General features: G+C 33.2%; 3 protein-coding genes and 1 pseudogene across 4 annotated transcripts; 3 read left to right on the top strand and 1 right to left on the bottom strand.

Moving 5' to 3' along the window:
• Positions 1-2348: 2348 nt before the first annotated feature.
• On the top strand, positions 2349-5184 carry LOC109803823 (putative inactive receptor kinase At2g26730 pseudogene; annotated as a pseudogene).
• FRS10 (FAR1-related sequence 10) lies at positions 4946-8509 on the top strand. 2 transcript variants are annotated; one of them, XM_020365009.3, is made up of 4 exons: positions 4946-5083; positions 5816-6879; positions 6963-7406; positions 7615-8509. In XM_020365009.3, the coding sequence occupies exons 2-4, from the start codon at positions 5860-5862 to the stop codon at positions 8224-8226; spliced, it is 2076 nt and encodes a 691-aa protein (XP_020220598.1). In that variant the 5' UTR covers positions 4946-5083; positions 5816-5859; the 3' UTR covers positions 8227-8509. The 2 variants fall into 2 exon arrangements, with proteins under 2 accessions (XP_020220598.1, XP_020220597.1); XM_020365008.3 differs by lacking the exon at positions 4946-5083 and adding an exon at positions 5379-5532.
• Positions 8510-14467: 5958 nt separating this feature from the next.
• LOC109804372 (uncharacterized) lies at positions 14468-15597 on the bottom strand. Its single transcript, XM_020366187.3, has one exon. It carries the CDS (start codon positions 15434-15436, stop codon positions 14735-14737), a length of 702 nt encoding a protein of 233 aa, XP_020221776.1. The 5' UTR covers positions 15437-15597; the 3' UTR covers positions 14468-14734.
• A 4045-nt stretch (positions 15598-19642) lies between these two features.
• On the top strand, positions 19643-22621 carry LOC145955873 (uncharacterized). Its single transcript, XM_083071221.1, has 2 exons — positions 19643-22099; positions 22572-22621. Exons 1-2 carry the CDS (start codon positions 20890-20892, stop codon positions 22619-22621), a joined length of 1260 nt encoding a protein of 419 aa, XP_082927347.1. The 5' UTR covers positions 19643-20889.
• The last annotated feature ends 677 nt before the right edge of the window (positions 22622-23298 follow it).

Below are 23298 nucleotides of genomic sequence, written 5' to 3' on the forward strand. Positions count from 1 at the left end.
GGGTGTACCATTTTCAGGCTTGGTTTAGATGAGCTTAGAACCTTTCTTGTTTAAAATCCATGTTCTATATGACCGAATTGCTGCTTGAAAGACAATTGTACCTATCCAATGTTCTTAACAATTATCACAGCAATATGAACGAAAATAAACTAGTGTATACTTATGAAAATGATGATTGTAAGAAATTTCTTCAGCTTTATCTCTTTATCTCCTTGTCTCATATCTCGATGGCTGAAACGTGATAGTTTTGGCATTAACCCTGTGCATCCTTCTGGGGTAAAATCTGTCTTCCCTTTTAAGTGTTAGAAAATCTACCTTTGGGACCTTCCCTGGTTATTTCAATCACATGGACTTAAATTAGTATTGTTTTTTGGATAAGTTTTTTCCATTTTAAGTCACATATTAGTACAACTGAGGAGAATAACATGTATTTTTAATAGGGACAAGGTTTTGCACCAGAAGAGAACAGAAAGTTATACAAATTAAAATGGATTAGGTTTTTAAAAATTGACAGTTTTAACTTTTAATATCTTTTCCGAATGTAGTTAAGTTGAGAGGCTAAAAATAACTGCAGCTATATTCTAAAACGATTTTCCTATCCTGTATACTAGGTGAATAGGTTAATGAAAGTAGAAATTTTTTATGTAAATAAAGGATTTTTGTGATTTCGACGTAATAAATTTTATTATTTCCAAACAAAATCTTTCTATTTAAAAATAAGATTTTGAATTTGAGTGGATAATATAACTGATGGATTTGGTATGAGGCTGCCACTCATTCATTAAGAGCCTCTTGAGTAGATAGCTAAAGTCTTTAGAATCGTCACAAAAATTAATTACAGAGCTACAAAATATTGCTTAATTATGATAAGTCACTAGAAGTGGCTTAGTGGTGAGATTTAAGAAATATACAAAAGTCTTAAGTTCAAACTTTAATGTTACTATTATAATGTTTAGGTCATTTTATGTGACTAAACTTTCTTCATCTTTTTTTTGTGAAAGCATCTGATCTCTATCAAGTGGCCATATATGCGTTTGAGGGGAACACCATCTATTGAATTTGTTCACTTTCTTTTTATTCCTCTACAAAAATATTTAGGACAGCATCTACCTATCAAGTGGCCATACACTTGGCGAAGAACAACTGTTGGTTTATCCTTTACAATTTTGTATTTTGCATTTATATCCATGGGTTCCAAGCAATTAGGCTCATAAATGTTTGCTATATACTAGAGAAACTTTTATGTGTCCGTTTGTATATTGTGCAAAACAAAAGTGTCTTAGAGTCTGTGTTCTTATTACAAAATTCAGTTTAACAGTGTCCCACCGCTATACCAAACTAGCTAATACTATGATAACTGTACATTGATTTACTAAAAACAAACACATTGTACAAAAATATTTCCCCATCCCCGTTTGATCTCCAAGTTGTTTTTCTTTGGCCTTGGCCTTGTTCATTGTAAAAAAATTATTATAATAAATACATTTTAGATAAAATCCATAGTTGAGATCATTAGTCCTATGATTTGTAAATATAAATATCTCGTGTGATGGGTATTAACTGTCCAATGCAAATGTGTACCACATATCCATGTCAAAACCAGGAACATGTGCCTTGCCCCCAAGCATGTGATGTGGGATGGACACAGGATTGTTTACTTGCCACAAACACGTTGCCTAATTGTAATGTTAAAGGAATTTTTGTTTTTAACGAGACTGTTGAGGAGAAGTTTCCAAAAAACTTCATTTGGTGAAGGTACATAATGAATGGAATGTTAAGGATCAACATCCCTAATTGTTTTATATGGCTAGTAAGTATAGCAAATTAATGACGCTTGCTTGTTATTTACTTTGTTCATCTCCAACATGTTGTACCCACTTGCCTTTATTCTTGAGTGAGAGATCAAGCAGCACTCACATGCAATTACAAGAACATAGCAGACTACAGATTCTTGAGTGGAAAAAAAAAAAAAAAAAAAAAAAAAAAAAAGGACCTCCTAATTATGCTATGCTATAGCCACATGAATTCAGTTTTGGCATCAAATTGCTTCCAATCCACATTGAAAACATGTATATTGACCTTAATTTCTAGTAGCTTGATCTTTCCCTGGTACCACTCAAACATCTGTCGATCCACCACACCACATATATCTAGGCCATTCTTCAGTTTTACAAATCACTTTCTATTTTAACTTTCTGACAGTCAGATAACGTTAATGATCTGGGTATTATAGCAATGATTATATTATATTTAGTTCAAACCATTAAAATATTTGGCTTTAAGCTAGAATGATAAAGCATAAGTGAGCTACCTAATACATTACCTAATCTGGACATGATTAATTCATTATGACGGTTAAGGGTATGTGGCTCAATGTTTGAAAGTTGATTCTCTTTCTATCATCAGTCTCGACTCTCAACTTGGTCACATTTAATTAAGACCAATTTTAACCACCTCTTGGGAAAGAAAAAAGTAGCAATATAGTGTTATACTATACTCATAGGGCACGAGATCTCCATATCCAATAGTAGTCAAATTAAGTAATAACACAGAAGTAAATGGCATCAAGAAATTCATTAGTTTTTAACTTTTTGTACCCTTCATCTGATAACTGGTGAGAAAGAAGCACATTGTACCTCCATCCAGCTAATTACAATAACCCTTGCTTGAAATTAAAATCTGATTTGCACTTGCAGCTGAGGGGGTAAAGGATTTTGGACAACATTATGTTCTTGGTGATTAAGTTATCTTTAAGTATGATCAGACTTGTAAAACTGAAATTCATTTATATTATTGAATGATCATTGTGTATGAATTACAAGATAGATGGTCATTATATAGCAAAAGATAAAGGCCAAAACAAACTAAACAGAATAACTGACAGTTGTTTGTTGCTATAATATGAAGTCTGTGAATATGTGGTTATTCAATGTCTCCGTGATTGCCTAAAAAATAGATTTACTTGCTCTCCAACTGAGATACGTCCTTGCTCTTGTTCTTAGTAAAATTTAGGAAATTATATCATTCCTGGAAGTATTACCTCGTATAACTGCAAACTCTTGTGGTGAAATTATTAGAACAAATCCACAACAAAATTCAACTTTATATCATTGAAGAATTAATGCTCTAATTTACATGATTGATAATAAAAAGTCTGAACAGATGTATTGACCAATCAATTCATTTGAACTGACTAAGAAAACATACAAAGGGAATACAGTTCTTCAATCTACTACAATCAGCTGCATCACTCGTATAATACTAATCTGACTTTTCCTCTCAGGTAAAAATAAAATTAATTTGCAATGCGTATGAAACTTTATGCTATACCATCTTTTTGGGCCCATATGAACAATAGCAAGAGTATCGTTAATGTCTTAAAATATGCACGTAATGAAAGGACATTACAACCAATAGGCACAAGAATAAGAACCTGAGAAAGTTGCATCCTGAACATCAACTTATCCAGAAAGGAACTTGACATCCATTTTGCACCCTTGAGCAAATTCTATCGCATTATCCCAAAAGACCAACGCTTTTTTCTCCCTTTTGAGCAAGTTCTAAATTGAAAAGACCTGAACAGTATGAAACAATTGTGTTCGCTGCCAAATGTACAATTTAACACCAAATAAAAACTTAAATGTCAAGATGAATGGCCAATTTTGTTGTTGTTATTTTTAATTAAACATTTCATCTCAAATTTTAATCATTAAGACAAAAGCAGAAAATATGAAGCTGAAATGTCAATTATTTTGGGTTAAAATTATCACCCCATACATCATAAATTTGAAGTGGAAATGAGTCATTTTCTATTTTGATTAGATATCTATAACTACTATAATAGTGATACTATTTTTCATCTTCACTTCTGTAACAAAATCACTTTTTTTTTTTTTGTTATACGAGATGGTAGCTTTTTTTCTTGAATAAAATCAACAATAGTACTTAAATTTTAGGCAGATGATAAACACACTTCCACCCTCATATAAATACACCCCCTTTTTTAAAAAATATATATGAAATATCTAAATTACCCTTAAAAAAAATATTTTTTCTAAATTTACACCTCTCTTCCCTGCACCCCCACACCCCACACCTCACACCACACACCCCCTCCTTCCTAAAGCCTCTTTGAAATCAGCTATTCAGTCGCTGACAAGAGCGGTAGAATAGAACCTTGTGATGGGATAGATTGAAGCAGTAATTGGTAACCCAAAATTCTCATCCCAAATTAAAAAAAAAAAAACGAAAAGAAAAGGGGGTTGTTCCGAGTTCCTAGTTCCCAAAAACAAGAGCAGAGGGGGTACAATTTCTGAAGAGGCATGAAACATAAGAAAGAAGAAACCTGAGTGAGCAATGCGAGCTGTTCGATGCTAAAATATCTAGCGGCAGAGGGTGTCGAGGGCGAGATCAACGGCGGAGGTGCAACCAGCACGCTAGATTGGGACACACGAATAACTCTATTAACGTTTTAACAACAGGGAGCAGAAGGTCAGAGCGAACGCCGCTAGATTGGGACACGCGAATGAGAATAGCATTGGGAGCCGCACGAGGCCTGGCGTTCCTCCACGTGTCAGCCAAACAGGTCCACGGCAACATCAAATCCTCCAACATCCTCCTCCACCCGAACCACGACCTCTGCGTTTCGGACTTCGGGCTGAACCGATATTCGCGAACCCGGTTCCCTCGAACCGGGTGGCAGGTTACCGGGCTCCGGAGGTTCTGGAAACCCGAAAGGTGACATTGAAATCCGACGTGTACAGCTTCGGCGTGCTGGTGCTGGAGCTCCTAACGGGCAAGGCGCCGAACCAAGCCTCGCTGAGCGAGAAAGGGATCGACCTTCCACGTTGGGTGCAGTCAGTGGTGCGCGAAGAGTGGACCGCGAAAGTGATCGACGCGGAACTCATGAGGTTCCAGAACATCGAAGAGGAGATGGTTCAGTTGTTGCAGATTGCCATGTCCTGCGTTGCGCTTGTGCTCGACCAGAGGCCCAACATGGATGAGGTGGTGCGCATGATTGGGGATATTGTTAGCCTCCCAATGGAATAGTGAGAAGAACAAGAACAAGATCACCAAGGAAGAGGTTGGTTCATGTTCATCCCTTTGTTGATGATGATGATTTGATCGGGGGTGCGGGGAAGGGGGTGTGGGATGCGAGGAACGGGGTGCGGTAAAGGGAGGTGTATTTTTTTTAGGGGTAATTTAGACATTTTATATATATTTTTTAAAAAAGGAGGTGTGTTTATACGAGAGTGGAGGTGTGAATATCATCTACCTAAATTTTATTCTATCACCAATTCACCTCAAGATGCCATGTGTGTGGGCTGTGGCCTCTCGCCTCAAATCCTTCTTACAAAGGATGGGTTGGGTTTGAATTGAATTTCATAAGGCCCAATAGACAAACTAGCCCAAAATGAAAATCCAAATTGGATTTCTTCTTCTTTTCGTGGAATTCTCTGAACAGAACCGGAGTTGGGGAACAAAATGAACAAGAGAACAAGGGTTTAAGCTCGTTGTACTCCTCTCTCTTTGGTATGTTACTCACATACCTTCATTAATTTTCTCAAAACCTTTGCGTTTTTTGTGCTACCTCATTTTTTTCCCTTGCGACCAAAATTTTCAAGCTTCTCTTTCTGCCAGCCCATAACCTGTTTCTCGCGGCAATTTCAATATCTGCTCTGGGAATGTTTTGGGTGTTAAAAAAAATCTTTTTTTTATTATTTACTTTGCCCAATATTCGGTTTTGTTTATTTCTCTGTTTACGTTAAGGTTTAAAGTTTTGTTTTTTAACACTACCTGTTTCTGGGTCACTTAGGTTTGAAACTTTGAGTAACATCAACACTCTGTTCAAGTGGAAAAATGACGTCCATACCTTCGAAAAACCTATGTATTCGGAGGCAACAATGCCCTTGTGGAGATTGGAAGTGTTATATTACATATGAGGGTGATGCTGAGGAGGGTTCTGCAGCACCGGAATTGGTGAAGGCAGAGAAAGCATCTTCTGGAGCTATGATTACTCCCTATGTTGGGATGGTGTTTAAGAGTGATGATGAGGCTTTTGAGTATTATGGCAATTTTGCTAGGAAGAATGGGTTTTCAATTAGGAAAGAAAGATCTAGAATTAGCCCTCAGTTGGGGATTTACAAGCGTGATTTCGTTTGTTACCGGTCCGGTTTTGCCCCGGTGAAGAAGAAGCCTAATGGAGAACACCATAGAGATAGGAAATCAGTGAGGTGTGGATGTGATGCAAAGATGTATCTGTCCAAGGAGGTTGTAGAAGGTGTTTCCCAGTGGTTTATTGTGCAGTTCAGCAATGTGCACAATCATGAACTTTTGGAAGATGATCAAGTGCGCCTTTTGCCGGCATATCGTAAGATTCATGAGGCTGATCAAGAGCGTATACTCTTGCTTTCCAAGGCCGGGTTTCCGATACATCGGATAGTGAAAATGCTTGAGCTGGAGAAGGGGATTCAAGGGGGCCAACTTCCTTTCTTGGAAAGGGATGTGAGGAACTTTGTTCAAAACCGCAAGAAGGTTGTTCAAGAGAACGAGGCATTGCTCAATGAGAAAAGAGAAAATGATGTGTTGGAACTTCTTGAGGCGTGCAAAGCCATGAAAGAAGCAGATAATGACTTTGTTTATGATTTTACTATGGATGCGAATGATAAGGTCGAAAATGTAGCATGGTCATATGGCGACTCGGTTAATGCAAATGCTATGTTTGGTGATGTGGTTTATTTTGACACTTCTCATCGATCTGTCACTTATGGATTGCTTTTTGGAGTGTGGTTTGGTATTGATAGCTATGGCAGAACCATTTTTTTTGGTTGTGTTTTATTGCAGGATGAAACACACCAATCCTTCTCATGGGCGTTACAGGTTTAATACTAGCATCCTCTGTATAAAATTTTACTTGTTCCTTTTGTAAATATTCCTCTTACAGTGATTATTCCTCAATACAGACTTTTGTCCGGTTAATGAGAGGAAGATTTCCACAAACTATTCTAACTGATCTAGACCCGGGGCTTAGAGATGCCATTAGAAGTGAACTTCCAGGAACTAAACATGTCATTCCTCAGTGGAATTTTCTATACAAGGTACCCTGTTGGTTTTCTCCTCCTCTGGGTTCTCGGTATGCAGAATTTAAATCTGAGTTCGATGCCTTATTTCATATTGAGAGTACAGAGGAATTTGAACTTCAGTGGAGCCAGATGATTTCTGTGTTTGGACTTGGTTCAGATAAACACACTGATTTGTTGTATTCTGTTCGAGCATCCTGGGCACAAGTCTATGTAAGGGGTTACTTTCTGGCTCGAATGGAAACCATAGCTTACTCAAAGTCTATAGATGCATTTCTGAAAGGGATTTTTGCTACACATACATGTTTGCGTAGCTTTTTTGAGCAGGTATTGTTGGTCAGAAGCATCTTGAACCTGTTTGGATACTATGTAAAAGCGTTTTTGAGAATTTTTCTACTGAAAATACCAATAGAGAAATTCTCAAAAGCACTTCTAAACTTATATCCAAAAAGGTTCATTGTCTTATACTTGCACTAGCCTAGTTACTCACTTTTCACTCTAATGATTTTCTAAACCCTTGTGGATGTTGTTGCAGGTTGGCATCACTGCTAGTTTTCAACATCAAGCACACCAGGAGACTCAATATATTCATCTCAAAACCTGCATACCAATTGAAGAGCATGCACGGAGTATTCTCACACCTTTTGCCTTTAATGCCTTGCAGCAAGAGTTAATGCTGGCAATGCAATATGCTGCATCCGAAATGGCCAACGGATCATATATTGTCCGGCACTACAAAAGGATGAATGGAGAACGGCTCGTGATATGGTTGGCTGAAGATGATCAGTTACATTGCTCTTGCAAGGAATTTGAATCCTCAGGAATATTATGCAGGCATGCTCTTCGTGTACTTGTAATAAAGAATTACTTTCAGCTTCCTGATAAATACCTTTTAGGTAGATGGAGACGGGAATGCTCATTACTTGTTGATGATGATCATAATAACCAAGGTATTGGTGGGGAATGGTTTCAAGAATATCAGTCCCTGGCTGAAACTTTGTTTTCAGAATCTTCGATTACAAAGGAGCGGTCTGACTATGTTCGGAGAGAACTGACAAAAGAAGTTACTAGGATTCTTAATGAGGTTAGAAATCTCCCTGAGGCTGATGGAGTCTGCATGAACATGTCTGTTTCTCCAGCCAGCTAGTTTGGAGTGTTCAGTTGTATATATGTAAACATAGTCTGTGACTTGCAAGTTTGTAACCAATGGAGTCATTATAGTGCAATGGAAACAAGTGGCCAAGTAAAGAATGCATGCACAGGAAGCGATGAAAGGAAAATGTAAAAAATCACTTTCTGCTAATTGTAAAATGGCCTATTTTACATGTACATTCAGATATGATTTGTTGCGTTAGTGCCTACTGCTTTGTTTTCTCCGGGACTAGTAATCAAGCAACAGAGAATTTTCTAATGCCAAAGGATTTTGCTAACGAGCATGCGCTGTTTTTAAATTTCGAATGTGTCCTTTTTTCATCCTACCGACCTTTATAATCTATGAAATTGAGGTAAATGCTTAATGTTACTTTCGTATTCAGTTAGCAAGCCCTCAAAGGATTTTACTCAAGTTTACAATGCCCTTGGCGATTTGCTTGATTAGATATTAGACGAAAGAGAAGATTGTTGTGAATTTGGCAGCTGATTTTTGTTTCTGCCAGCAATTAATAATGCCGTGTCTAATAATTTTAGGCTGTATGGTAAAACTGAAAAATAGTTGAAAATTAGAAAATTAGGTAAAGGTTGAAATTAAATTTTTAAGTGAAGTTGTTAATAATGGTATACAAACACCAAATGCCAAGAATAATCTTCACATAAATGACAATTGAATTAAGATTATTAGATCATTCAATCAGAACAGAAATTTAGTGAATAAAAACCATCACAAAGCAAAAGATAAAAACAACCTAATATGACAGTTAATATCCTACCTATAATTATGACAATTACAGTGGCAATGTCAGACACATAATCATCATCTGCAATGAAGGAAGTGGTGGACATTGGACAATGTATAGGAATTCAAAATAGTAAGAAACAAAGTGCAATTTTGTGGTTTGCAGTTCATTTGTTTCGTGAAGTTGAGTAACATTTCACATGTCATGCCTCAAACGCTTTTTTGGTGAATTTCATAGTTATTTCACTTTTCACCATAAATTTCTCGATTTGGAAATTATGCAATTGTATAAGAACTACATATTAAATCATCACTGAAGTTATGGGAGTACTTTTTTTTGGTCATTTCATAGTACGAAGGCCATATTAAACCTCTCATAATGCGAGGACCACATTATTTTGAGATTTTTTTAAAAAAGACATATAACTTCATTTTTATTTTGAGATTTTTATAATAAAAGACATAAACAATGCATCTTAATATTCTTTTGTGAGATTCATTATTAGAAGAAAAAAAGGTAAATATATAAAATATATATATATATATATATATATATATATATATATATATATATATGTGTGTGTGTGTGTACATGCTCACTATTAATATAGATATTTTATTACATTGCTCCTATTTCATTTTGTTAAAATTTAACTTTGTATACACTACAACACAAATAGCTTTTAGCAACATTTGAAAATTGTTACTTAATGATGTATAAATGTTACTAATTTGTTTTAGCAACATATTATCAAATGTTGTATATAGTCTATGTTGCTAAAGACTTTTAATAACATTTTTATATAATTAGGTAACATTTTTTAAATGTTAGCAAAGTAGTATTTCTGTAACATTTTAATGATGTTGCTAATATTTTGTTAATTTATAAAATAATAATTAATTTAATTTAGATATATTACTATCAATTATTATATTTTTTATGTCTGTTAAGCTCTTAGGAATTCTTAGTTACCTTTTAGGAAAAGACATTCTTAATTAGTTACCACTAATTATATATAAAATATCAAATTTCATTTATCTTAAGTATAACTATATGGTTATATATACTCTTTATGAGTCATTAATCTATTCGATGTGAGACTTTAATTATGGATAATAATTAGAGATAAGAAAAATATATTTTTTTCTACTTGATGTGGGGCTTTGATTTTAGAAACAATTATAGTAACATTTTTCAAAAAAAATGTTGCCAAATAACTTATGTAAAATATTTTTACTCTATATGGGACCTTGATTTTGAAAACAATTAGAAAGAATAATATTAAAATAAAAATGTTACTCTATCTATAATGACATTTTTTAAAAAAGTGTTGCAAAATAACCTATTTATTTAATATTTAGTAACATTTTAACAAATGTAAACAAGAAAATGTTGCTAAAAAATTAAAATCTAGTAGTGATACACGCACGTGTTGTTAGATTAAAGAAGTAAGATATATATGTACATGTGTGTTGTGCGTGTGCATAAGTCATTTATTTATTTTTAATCTTTAAAGAAGTTCTGGTGCATGTATTATTCACTTTTAACGTGTGTGGTGCATGTATATATTATTCCTTTTTTAATTTTTATACAATTGTTAGTTATGCGTGTATGTGTTATTCATTTTTTTAAAAGATTAAAATTTAATGTAAATATTATAAATAATATATTATCTTCTTTCTTTAGAGACACATTAATTATCATAAATAAACTTTAAGAAGGTAAATATACATTTCTTGAAATATAAATTTGTTTTCTTATTTTGGAAATTTTTTTTGTAAAGAAATCATAAAAACTGCTTCCAGGTATTTTTCTGTGAGACGCATTGTCAGCAGAAGAAAAAGATAAATATACAGGAATATGCAAATATATTCTTTTGCATATATATGTGCAATGTCCCAATATCCTATATTTCAGACATTAATAACGGTATTAAAATGTTTATGTTCCTAGTATTGACACTTCATATATAAAGTAAATGAACCTAGGTAAAGCGTGAAAAATGGTGAAAGTATCTATTGCCATCACATGTCTCGTGGATATGGCCTCCAAATGTCACAATTAGATGATAATCTTCAACAATTTTGCTAGAGGAGAAACACAGTTCAATTAGGAGAAGTAAGGAAATTTGACATTAATTGAAAAGAGAATTTGATTGCTCAAGTGCTTAAAAATCATATTAAGCAATTGTTGATACCATAATATGGGCATATGGCATTGTTATGACTGTTAGCAGAATGTAAACAGCAGAATGTTGAGACATTTGTCTGCTTGAGATATCACACATATGCCGTACGCAATTGACAACACCAGCTTTTTCAATCTTCTTTTGAGATCTTGAATCATAGCCTAATGATCAGCATATAATTAGATAAAAAAAAAAAAAAAAAATATCATATTTTAACAGACAAGTAATTAATATAACTACTGTATTTACAATTAATTGAAACTAACTACTAACAACTACTGATGACTGATAAGTCTCCAAGGTCCACTAATGAGACGAATGGATACTGATGGAAAATTCCGGACAAGCTATATATGATGATCATATTTTCATTAGTTTAATTTGTTGAATGCTTAAGCAAAATTATATTAATTTTCCGGAGTCTCATTGACTAGTAATATTTGTGTTTTTTCATATCTTTTCTTCAGGTTTAGCTAATTGATATATATCATGTAAAGTGAGCTGAACTAGTGGCCACATATTCTCTTCAATTATTTTTTTTTCTGTCCTATCATTTTAGTTTAATATTTGGACCCACGTGAGTGATTGATGAATGAACATAGGGCTGCGAGTTGTGCATTTGTCTTTATACAATCAAATGTCATTTTTTCCAAACAATGTTTTCAACAAGCTTGTTATTTTGTTAAAGATCATTGATGTACTGATCCATGCTAGTGGCAATTATGTTGCGCCCTTCTATTTTGTTGGAACGTGACAACAAATATAATTTGTTTTGTGTCTCCAAGTTGAAGGGCTTCTCCATCATGAAGCTAGCAAGGGTCCTTGACCCTTCTAGACTTCTCCTTTTAGGGCTGATGAATAGATGCATGTTTGTTTGGATATTTTGACGCGATTCGTTCAATTCATCAAATCCTCATGTTCACTTTGAAGAGGGTCCCTTCATGGTCTAAGGAGTAAGACCCTGTCCATGATATTCGGTCACAATAGAAAGGTTGATAAAGAATAATACTGTTTACAATTTCTTGGCCATGAGATTTTGAAATTTTTTATTAACCGGTGAACATTGATTGTACTGTTTAGTTTAGTAAGGGGACGTATTATTTAAGTCTTTTGATGTTATCAAATAAATATCTAACTAATTTAGTACTAATGCATGGATTATATATGTTCTTAGCGTGCGATGTTCTACTTGGACGTTTCTTTTCGATTAGTACGAGCCTGAAAATATGCGGTGGTGGTTGCAATCAATCGTATAGAGCTTTGGCTGCACAGAAACTGAGAAAAGAACGTAGAGAATTTGTGTTCGGGGAATTTGGGGTGTTGATTGAGTATTTAAACTCAAGAGGGGTAGGGAATTGATCTTGATTTCACAACAGTAATAACATTTTCTCTAATTAGAAGTTTAAGTGACTCATGAGACAGATTTTAAAAGTTAGAAATTGTGATATAATCTTTTTGTAGAAAAAAAAAACTATTTTTTTTTTCCTTCTAAAAGCAAAGGTATCCTTGCAACCAAAAGTCATGAGACTAATCTCTTCAAAAACAAAAATAAATAAATAAATAATATATATATATATATATATATATATATATATATATATATATATATATATATATCAAGAGCGTGTATGTAAGAAATAAAATGAAGAAAAATAGATAAGAAAGAACTAAATATGTAAAAATATGTAAATAAATAAATAAATAAAGTGAAAATTAATTATTTAGTTTAACATAAATAAGTGAGAAATAGAGAAAAAAGAAATAGAAAATAAAAAAATAAAATAAAAAAATAATATTATAATTAAATATTTTGTGATAAAATTAATTTTTTGTAAGTTATAAATGTTTGGCATATGTTTAATTGGATACAATTTTTTTAATCGATTCTAATAGTTTGAGGAGATTTCTAATTGTCAGCATTTATTAGAAAAATATTAAAATAAAAATAAAAAAAAGAAAAATTGAGACGTAAAAATTCTAGAAGCATTTTAAAATCATAAAAATAATACACTTTATGACAGTTTTAACCACTCGAAAAATCTTTGTAAAATGAATTGTAATAGTTATTTTCTACTGCATTTCTGTGCTATTTTCTATGGTACGTACCACCTCTCATTTCTCACCAACTAAACCATCAATTTTATTTCTATTCTCTTGTTTCTTATTTTCATTCTTTTTTCTATTTCTCACCCATTTCAAAAAAAATTTACCTTTTTTATTATAATTAGTAGTTTAAGAGTATTAGTTTACAATTATCTTTTTTTTAATACATTTTATATTTGGGTTTTTATGACAAAATAATTTTTACAATTCCAATCATCGATTTATTTTAATAATATATCTAACGTTAAATTAAACACGAACATTTTTAGTTTTTTTATAACATTTTGACAGTTTCATTTGTAATTATATATGATCCGAAGAACTAAGCGTGTGGTTCAACGGTAGGGGTTGATTCACGCTTAAGCAAGGTCAGGGGTTCAAATCCTATGCAGGGGTAACTACCTTGTGAAAAATTTTAGATAAAAATAGAACTGCTCCTAATATTATGCCATTAAAATATTTTGGCATTTTATTTCAAAAAATATATATATCACAGTTTCTCCAATTGACCTTAACGGTCTTTCTTTTAATTTTAGGGATCAACGTTGATATACCATCCATAAAAAAAAATAAAAATAAAAATAAAAAAATTCCACTTGTTTTCATTTATTTATAGTCTAGATAAATTTAATATTTATTCCCACGTAGTATGTTTTTATTATTATTTTTTTACATATTGTCCTTCCCTGCATTTCCTCCACATATAATAAATTCTTCACTAAATTATTTCATTCGGACTCCGGGCAAAATCTTGGAATATATGTCTCCTTTTATTTTCATTATAACAAATCTTGGAATATATGTTTATTTTTATTATAAGTACAATAAATAAATAAATATATATATATATATATAATTATATTTTATTTTAATATTAATTTTTAATAAAATTTGACAATATATTTTATATATCATTATAATTTATATCTATACTTTTAATAATATATTATTATATATATATATATATATATTAATTATGTAAGCTAATATAATTTTTAACAAATAAATATTATTATTATAAAATATATATTATTACGTGATAATTTTATTGTAGTGTCTCATGTAACTATATCATTTACATCATATTTAAGTTCATATTTCATATTTAATTTAATTAAAAAAAAGTACAGTGATTAAAAGAAACAACAATAGAAAATTATGGAGGAAAAAAATGCAACAGATCATGAGACAAAACGAGAGCGACATATAGAAGTTTTTAAGGCTGAGATGCATTATATTATAGTACGTACACTAACTTTAAAAACGACATGACAGAAAAATTTAGCAGACTGAAAAGGAAAGAAGCTAGAGGAGTGGAAATGGAATAACTAGGTCTACACTAACACATGCAAACAAAAGGAAGTAAATTAGAACAAAAGAGAACCATAATATGCTTTAGTTATTTGAAAACAGACTAAACCACTTTATTCTTTGTCATCTTTCACTACATCAGATTCAGATGCACTAATTTATTAAACTGCAATAAGCTGTCTTTGAGCTTCAATTCTGATCTCTTCTTTCATTTTCCTTATGAACTCTTCAAACTTTCTGTTCAGTTCTTCTGTGTTCACTAGCTCTTCATTTGTTGTCATTGTTGTTTCTCCATGTTCATCATATTCTGCCTCCTCAACCTCACTTTCTAATTCTCCTTCTTTCATCTCTTGTGAAACATAACCTTCACTTTCGCTTCCTTCGGTTTTGCTACACAAGGTACCTTCTTCTTGATCTTCATCACCTTCTGAATCTTCTTCATTGTATTCCTCTATGAGAGGAACATTCTCTGGGGACTCAAAACTTTCCACCAAAGGGACAACCACCATGTCAGAAACCCTTGAATTTGTCTCTGACAGAATATTGGAAGGTTGAAACTGGTCATCAAAATCATCAGAATCTGAAGAATTCTTCATGAGTGAGGTCTTGGCTACAAATGCAAGGATTCCATTGCAAATGAGAAACATGATTTTCCTTTCAAGGGTGTGAGTGAACATGGAGAGAAGGCACGTGGAGAAGTATGCACTGAAAGACTGAGGATGTATGGAAAAGCCGGAAGAGTACCAAACAAAAACACAAAACACTGAAACTGAGAGAACAAACTGCAAAGTTCTATTCAAAAAATGTTTGTTGTTTATTATAACTTTCATCAGAACCTGACCCTCATTTTGATTTTGATCCATCAAAGAGCTTAAATTAATAGAAGGCTAAAAATAAAAAACAAAAAATAAAAAAAGGTACTGAGAAAAATTTGTGAGAGAAAGTGTGAAGATTGCTTTGGACTTTGGAGTGATGAAATGATGAGATGTGTAGTCCTGTGGTGTTATGTGAAGACTGAACTATAAGCTCACATCTATTTATACTACTATTACTAACCCTAAATAATCTATAATGGTTTCTTTGGTTGCCACGTACAGTAGCCATTTGGCCTAATTTTTATGGATCGTACGATACGGGAAAGATATGAACAAGAAGGTTTTCAAAGCTCGTCATAATTACACGCGGGGTATATAACATTATTGGAATTTTTGAAATTGAGTTCTGATGAATCCCAAACTTTGGCATTAATTAGTAGATAACAACGTAGACCAAGAAAAAAGAGACATGAATTACTCAATGTAATATTTTGGAAGAAATAATTGAAAATAAATAAATAATGTGGTTTGGAAATGAAGAGAAGGTTCTAGGTGTCACCTTTCTTTGCCATAACAAGGCAAAAGAGAATGATTTTGTGTTTTCCTTCATACGTAGAGACTGTGTAGCTCAATAATTTGTGGGCCCGATGATAATTTGAGCCTGCCACATCTCCTGCATCAGTTCTGCTGTTACCATTTTGTTTCTTATTTTTTGTAAAACTTTTATTTGATTTCGCAAAACTTTTTATTTCAGAAAAAAAAAATTAACCATCCATAAAATAAAATATATAGACATAAAAAATATATTTTTTATAACATTCTTTTAATTTGTTCTTAATAATTGATTTTTAATTTTAGTTTTTCTCAAACTTGTAAGAAACCCATGTTTTTGTGTTTTTTTTTTCATATTTAAAAGTTATTGAAAGAAGTGAAAACTAATGAAAATATTTAACTTTTTGTTGAGGAAATTAGAAGGAATGCTAGCTACAAAATAACTAGCTAGACTCGGCATATACATACTTGCTTTAATTTGGCCTGTTTGGTAAGCTAGGAAAAGAAATAAATATGATTAAAAAAAAGAGGGAGAGAAAGAGAAGTAAAAAAAATTATATTTCTCTAACTAAAAGAAAAGAAGGGATTTCCTTAACTTTATTTTATTTGTTTTTATTATGAGGAATTAGAGAAATGTTATATGCGAGTAAATACATCATAGATGTGTGTACGGAGAGTTTTACAAAAACTTTTATTTTCATTCAATAAATAAAATATGAATATATATATATATATATATTATATATATATATATATATATATATATATATATTAAAACACACACACACAAATTATGCCTCTAAAAACCATTTCTTTTTCGTTTAAATTGCATCTTAAATAAGAGAAGAGATGGATGTAATGCTTGTATTTTCTCCGCACCCTCCCTCACTTGACACGCTTCATGTACAATCTTACTATCTTAGGGATCAAATTTGTCACGATATGTAAGTTGATTCAATTGATTTCACCAAAATATAATAGAATATATATGTGCATAAAGTTAATACGATTCTAAAAGAAAAACATTTATAATTTAGAGTTTAGATTCATTTTAATTATAATTAATTAATCATCTATCTACACGTATAAGAAATAACCATCAAGAGAAATATAATTAATTAATATAATATTCGGTTGGCTTCCATATTCATTTTAAGTTTTAGATGACTATAAAAGTTATACATGGTTTAGGTGTGTCTGCATGTGTAGACTAATTTATTTTTAAATGTAATATATATATATATATATATATATATATATATATATATATGTTAATTCTGATATTGAGATAGTATATTATAAGTATACTTTTAATGTATATTGTGTGTCATTATAGATTATACTTTTTATTTTATTTTATTTTTTGTCTTTTTATTTTTACAAAGACTTAAGACTAGATGATTGTATATTAAACACGGTCAAGGATCAACTAATTTTTATGACTCTTTTTATTTTATTTTGTTTGATGTTTGAACATTTCATGTTTGTTTTAATTTGATTGTTATTTTACAATATCAATATAATATAACATTAAATATGTTTTTCCTATTATACTCTTAGTCATTATTAATACATTCTTTAATGGTAAGAATCAAAATGTTTAAGAATATATTGAAAAGTTACATAATTTATTTTATTATATTATACATATTAATTGTATTCATTAAGTATCATGTCAAAATCTTAAACATCAAATACTAATATGCATTTGTAAGACATGGCTTCTACTAATAAAACATTTATAAAGTATCTTACAATTTTTAAGAAGTATTAAATTATTTTTTTATTGTTTATCTTTATTAAAGATCATAAAAATATTTTTTTTTCACTTAGGCTTTCTCTAACTAATATTTATTATTTTTGTTAATATTAGTACATAAATTTTTTATATATATAAGATAATATCTTTACTCTTCTCATAAAAATTTAATAATAAAAAAAATTATAATTTTATTTTATAAATCTAATAAAATTAATTAACGTAACTATTTGTATATTGATATAATTATGTTATAATAACTTTCGAGAAAAAAGTATTTAATATGTTTAAAGATAATGATTGATCCGAATTGTCGTGAACAAGAGGTATAGAAAGCCAAACAAGGCAAAACAAAATATAAAAGAAGTCATGCTGACAGGCATAGCTATAAGTTTTAACTAGAATTCTTGAATGTTCCCGCAATAAAACTATTTCTCTATCGATCGAAACAATAAGAATTTCTTTTTTTCATGGTTTCGCCTAAAACCAAACATGGCCATGATTTTAAATTGACCCATGTTAAAATCTTATTAAATTTTCCAAAGAAACTTTAACTTTTAATCTTCGGATTCAATAATTGGAAAACGTAAAGATGCATGTGCACTGCACAGTCGAAAGAGATGTACAAGACTATTTATAGATTTGTTCAACTTTTGTACAAATGTCCACTTAAAGAGCAAGGTTCTTTTTAACAAACTTTAAAGAACAAGGTTATTTCTTAAAAGTCACAAGTTGTTACGTTGAAAATTCATCTCTAGTACATATTCTAATGGAAAGATCAGTATGTTACGGCCACGTACTCATTCCATAATTATTGTGATATTGGGTACAATAATAGACTAGAAAAGCTTGTGGATGAATTAATCATGAACAATGAAGCTTCTCTAGCCGAAAGTCTTTGCTATAAGTGATCACCACGTGTCCGTTTGTCCTATAATTGCGGCTGTCGTGAATGCAGCCCCTCCATTGGAAGCAACAATTAAAACCATGAAACCAAATATTTGGAGCTTCAATCCTTCGATCATGCACAATGATCCATTATATATTGTCTAACCCATCCTCAACCACAACATAAACAACAAAAGCCTCCAACAAACTCTTTCGTAACAAGTTCATGAATGGAATAAGTCTGTTCACGCTTATGTGAACCTTTTTTTCTTTTACATGATGAGTACTAACTGATAACCAATGTGTCACCATTTATTTCCTCAAAACCATAAGAAAATATATGAAGGAATGTTATTAAACGTTTATAATGTACAATGTCAATCTTTTTTTTTTCCCGCAGCTTGTGAGTGATATGTTTTTCTTCACAACTTGAGTTGCGGTGCTCATCAGCGTTCTACAAACTGGCCAAATGATAATTTGATAATTGTTTACGGTGGAATTAACCATCAAATCCTGGGTTCTTTTTATTTAGACTAGCATACGAACGTATTTCAATTTAGGTACTTTACTGTGTTATCGTGTTACCGCGAATGGAGAGTAGGATGAAAAAGTCTTAGCAACTACTTATTTCAAAATGTTCTTCGATTAAAACAAACAAGCAATGTTCCCGCATGCAAATAACAATATGAATAGAATGAACAATGTATACATTCGCAATACAAATCATGTTCAGATTACATAATGTTCAAGCATTACAAGATTAACGTCTATGACTACGTAATTAAAAGAAGAGAAGAGAAAAGAAAGACTACACTAATCCTACTCCTAAAAAGAGAAAAGACAAGTGGCCGAGAAGTGATCATACCCAAAGATGATTCCTCGCATGGAAGCCATATGTGCAGGCAGAGAATGCTTCAGAATTTGGTTAGAGTATGAGTTTTCCGACCTCCGTAAGGGTCCGTCCTCCTTGTATTTATAGAGCAATCAAGGGCGGTTAATTCTGTACATGTACGCTTTTGACTCATAACCGCTATCCACTATATTTGCTACGTGGTCTTGACTCACAACTTCCTTTAACCGCTCTTCCCACGTTCCTTGTTTCCTCGATTGATTTTTTGGTAACCGTTTTGGCTTAACCTCCATGTTCTGAGTCTCAACTTTTCAACTATTCTCGAGCAACACTTGTTTTTTCGAGTCCCATAATTTCGAGTGCTCTCACGCCCCACATGAGATTAGTCACAAGTATTCAGCATGTGTTGATTTTACTTCTCAGGCAGCGCTATCAATCTTTTCGAGTCACATGATTTTCGAGTACGCCTAACAAATGCCCCCCTAGGAATTTGGTTTCGATGAGCATTTTAGGAGAAAACTAAATTCCTATCAAGGTTGTTCTTCGATACTTCCTCGATTTGTTTCTTGATGTTCACTTTTCTTGACGTTAACTTAATCTTTCTTTCGATGAAAACCTATTCTTGTAAGGTACTGACCATTTGGATGTGACATTGATAGCTCTGACGGCGCATACTTCTATTTTTCCATAAATTTGTCTTCTGATATGAAACGTTTTGGCGGTTGTTTTGGAAATTCAATTTAATATTTCAAATAATCTTGCCTAACCTAACCCGTTTCAACCTAGGCCCATTTACCTCGTTTAAAACCCCTTTTTCACCCTAGGGTTAAATTGTTTTCACCATTCTCTTCCTTCGTGCCCAAGTTTTCTTGCTCACTGTTTCTTTTTTGCTTTGGTTCTTGATCTTCTTCTCAGACCGTTCTCTCTGTTCTTGCTTTTGTTCGTTATGGCTTCTTCTGCTGCGTCCACTTCCGCTGCCGTAGCTTCTTCAATGTCTCCTACTGCCACCACTTCTTCCCCTATTTTGACTGCTACTACTTCTGTTGCTATGACCACCACTCCGGTAACCACTATGGCCACCGCAACTACTACCCAGGACACTCCTCTGCTAATGACTGGTGCTCAAGTTCAAAAGGTCAAAGAAGGTGATGACACTTTCATTCCAATTCCAAGCATGGAGGAGGCTAGTTTAAAAATATACCAATCTCAGGTACTTCTTCCTTTTATTCTAGCAGATGGTTCTGTTCATGCTTTCCTTGGTCCTTTTGCTGGTCAAAATACCAAGAGATATGGTAATACCCTTTAATTTTGCCTGAGGACTCCACCACCCTACCTTTCATTTATTCCCCAGAAATAGACCTAAACCTTTTTGGGGATACTACCAAAATTTTTAGAGCGTTTCCCCCCGTTAAAGAAAGGCACCTCTCTTGGTTAGCTCGTGTAGAGGCTTCTATGTCCTCAGAATGGAAAGAAACAGGTATTTTTGAATTTATCCAACTAGCTAAGTTCGACCTCCATCTTTTCGACCCTCAAATGCTCCTTTCTGCTATCTTCTTCTGGAATAGAGAGACTCGGGCTTTCGAGTTTCCTTGTGGCTTCATTTGCCCGACGTTACTTGATGTTGCTGCTATAACAGGGTTAAAGCCTATTGGAGATAGGTTTTATCCTGACGCCTTTGAAGAGGAAATTTCGATCAAGGATACTTCAATTTCTTGGGATAAGAAGACCTATTTGGCCTTTATTAACGCGCATATGGGACAACCTGACACGCCTGTCTCACCTTCAGAGCATATTGCCTTTCTTATGTACTGGTTGTCCGCCTGTGTCTTTTGCACCCCTTCGCTTCAAGTCCCAAAATATTATTACAATTTAGCTCAGGCTCTTCATTTGCAAAGGAAAATTTGCTTAAGCAAACTACTTCTGGCCTCTCTTTATACTTGTCTTGATGAAGCTTCCGAAAGTCTTGCTCGAGAATCTGGGCCTCGAAATCTCTCTGGCCCGTTATGGCTACTTCAACTTTGGCTCAACGCGCTATTGGAGAAGAAACTTCATTTGCCCTCAAAACCCATTCCCATATGTGAACTCGAAGGAGCTCGTTTAACAACCCTTACCCCTCGAAAGCGTCTGGTAGACAATTTCGAGAAATATATTAGAGCCATCCTTAGCTTCACTGACTTCACTGAAGACTTAGCCCCTTTCATTCGACCGAATTTGATAGGTCCTACATGGTTGTGTCAAAATAATCAAGTTGGTAGCATAAGTCCAGCTTCAACTGACCTGTGGTTTGGATTCTTGTCTTGGGATGTGATCATGTCGGGTATGAGGCAAAAAGATGTCAGACTTTATCCTTATCAGCCCCAACTTTTTGCTCGACAGTTTGGGCTTTGCCAAATGAAACCTCTTCCCCTTCGACGTAAAGAAGGCGTTGATGCGGATATTTGTGTCGAAAAAGGGAATTATGAAGAAGTCCTTGACTTCATCCTTCGCCCTGATAAAGAACTTAGGCTTACACCGACCACCTTTTCTCCTTCCTTCTTAGTCTCAAAATGCTACCTTCGATGGTGGTGTTACTATATTGTAGATAAACTCACCGATTTTGATGGCTTTCTGAAAAAGCTGATTAGTTCTCCTCTTTCTTGTTCGCAGGGGCCTAAACAACCAGGTACTTTCAAGAATCAACTTATCATTTATCAATTCGAACAATTTTTTAAGGTTTGTTATCGACCTGACAATGCGCACTGAACCATTTTTGACGCTTCGGTCTCATTATCGAAAATGGTACAACGGAACATTCGCTCAAAAAAGGTAATAAATCCTCAAGGTAAAACTGATTTCGAAAATTTTTGTCCAAAGCATATACCTCCTCTTCCAAATGCCCTTTTTGGTCTAGTTAAACATGTATCTCATCCTCCTTGGGTGAAAACACTCGACCCGTTTTACCTTGAGCGCAAAGAAGTTCCTGTAAAGAATAAAGTTACCTACGCGAGATGTTCCGTGTACGATTTTCCTCGAAACAAATGGTGGCCATTATGTTGGGTCAATAACATTAACCCTCCTCCTGGTAAATATTTTTCACCTCCTTCTTCTTCGAGTATACCTTAAACTTGTCTCACTTCTTTGCTCGAACCTTGTAGCTGCCATCCCTCAGCGTGTTCCTCGATATGTTGATCCAACTCCTGATTGAGAGAGTGACGATGACGAGGATAAAGAGACATCTAAAAAAGGTCGAAAGAGAAACACCGCTGCTGACAAGGTTTCTTTAGTTCTAAGGTATAGCTTGTTTGGATTGCAGTTTTTCTCGAAACTAATATTTTATCTTACCTTCTCGAAATTCTACTCTACAGAGTATTGGAAACTCGAAGAAACAAAGAATAGGTTCAGACAGTGCCAAAACTGTAAGTAAATTAACTCAAATATCAAGGTTATTTTCTTGCTCGTGTTTCATACCTAATCAATTATTCTCCAATTCAGGTCTCGACCACAAAAAAGCAAGACAAGGGGAAAGGTAAGATGGTCTTGCCTCTTCCCAAGAAACCTCAACAATCCTCTGGCGAGAAATTGCTCAAAGACGCCATGAAGTCCGCTCCTAAGGTATCTCAATTTCGATGTCTTTCTTCATTTATATTTCTCTTATGCCTTTAACCGTTCTAAAATCCTATTAATAGGATATTGAGATTATCCCACTGGATTCTTCTCAAGGGGTGTCTCAAGAGGTGCAGAAAAGCGTACCTCTTGTCACTGAAGTAACTCAACAGGTTCATGTTCTCATACCTTTCGACTTCAAATTTTCTGGTGTTTTAAGTTAATCTTTTAACTTACCCTTTCATTTCATCAGTTGCCTACCTCCCCAGTGGATGTTGC

Source organism: Cajanus cajan, chromosome 1 (genome assembly GCF_000230855.2).
Source record: "Cajanus cajan strain Asha chromosome 1, NIPB_CcT2T_4, whole genome shotgun sequence".
Classification (NCBI taxonomy): Eukaryota; Viridiplantae; Streptophyta; class Magnoliopsida; order Fabales; family Fabaceae; genus Cajanus; species Cajanus cajan.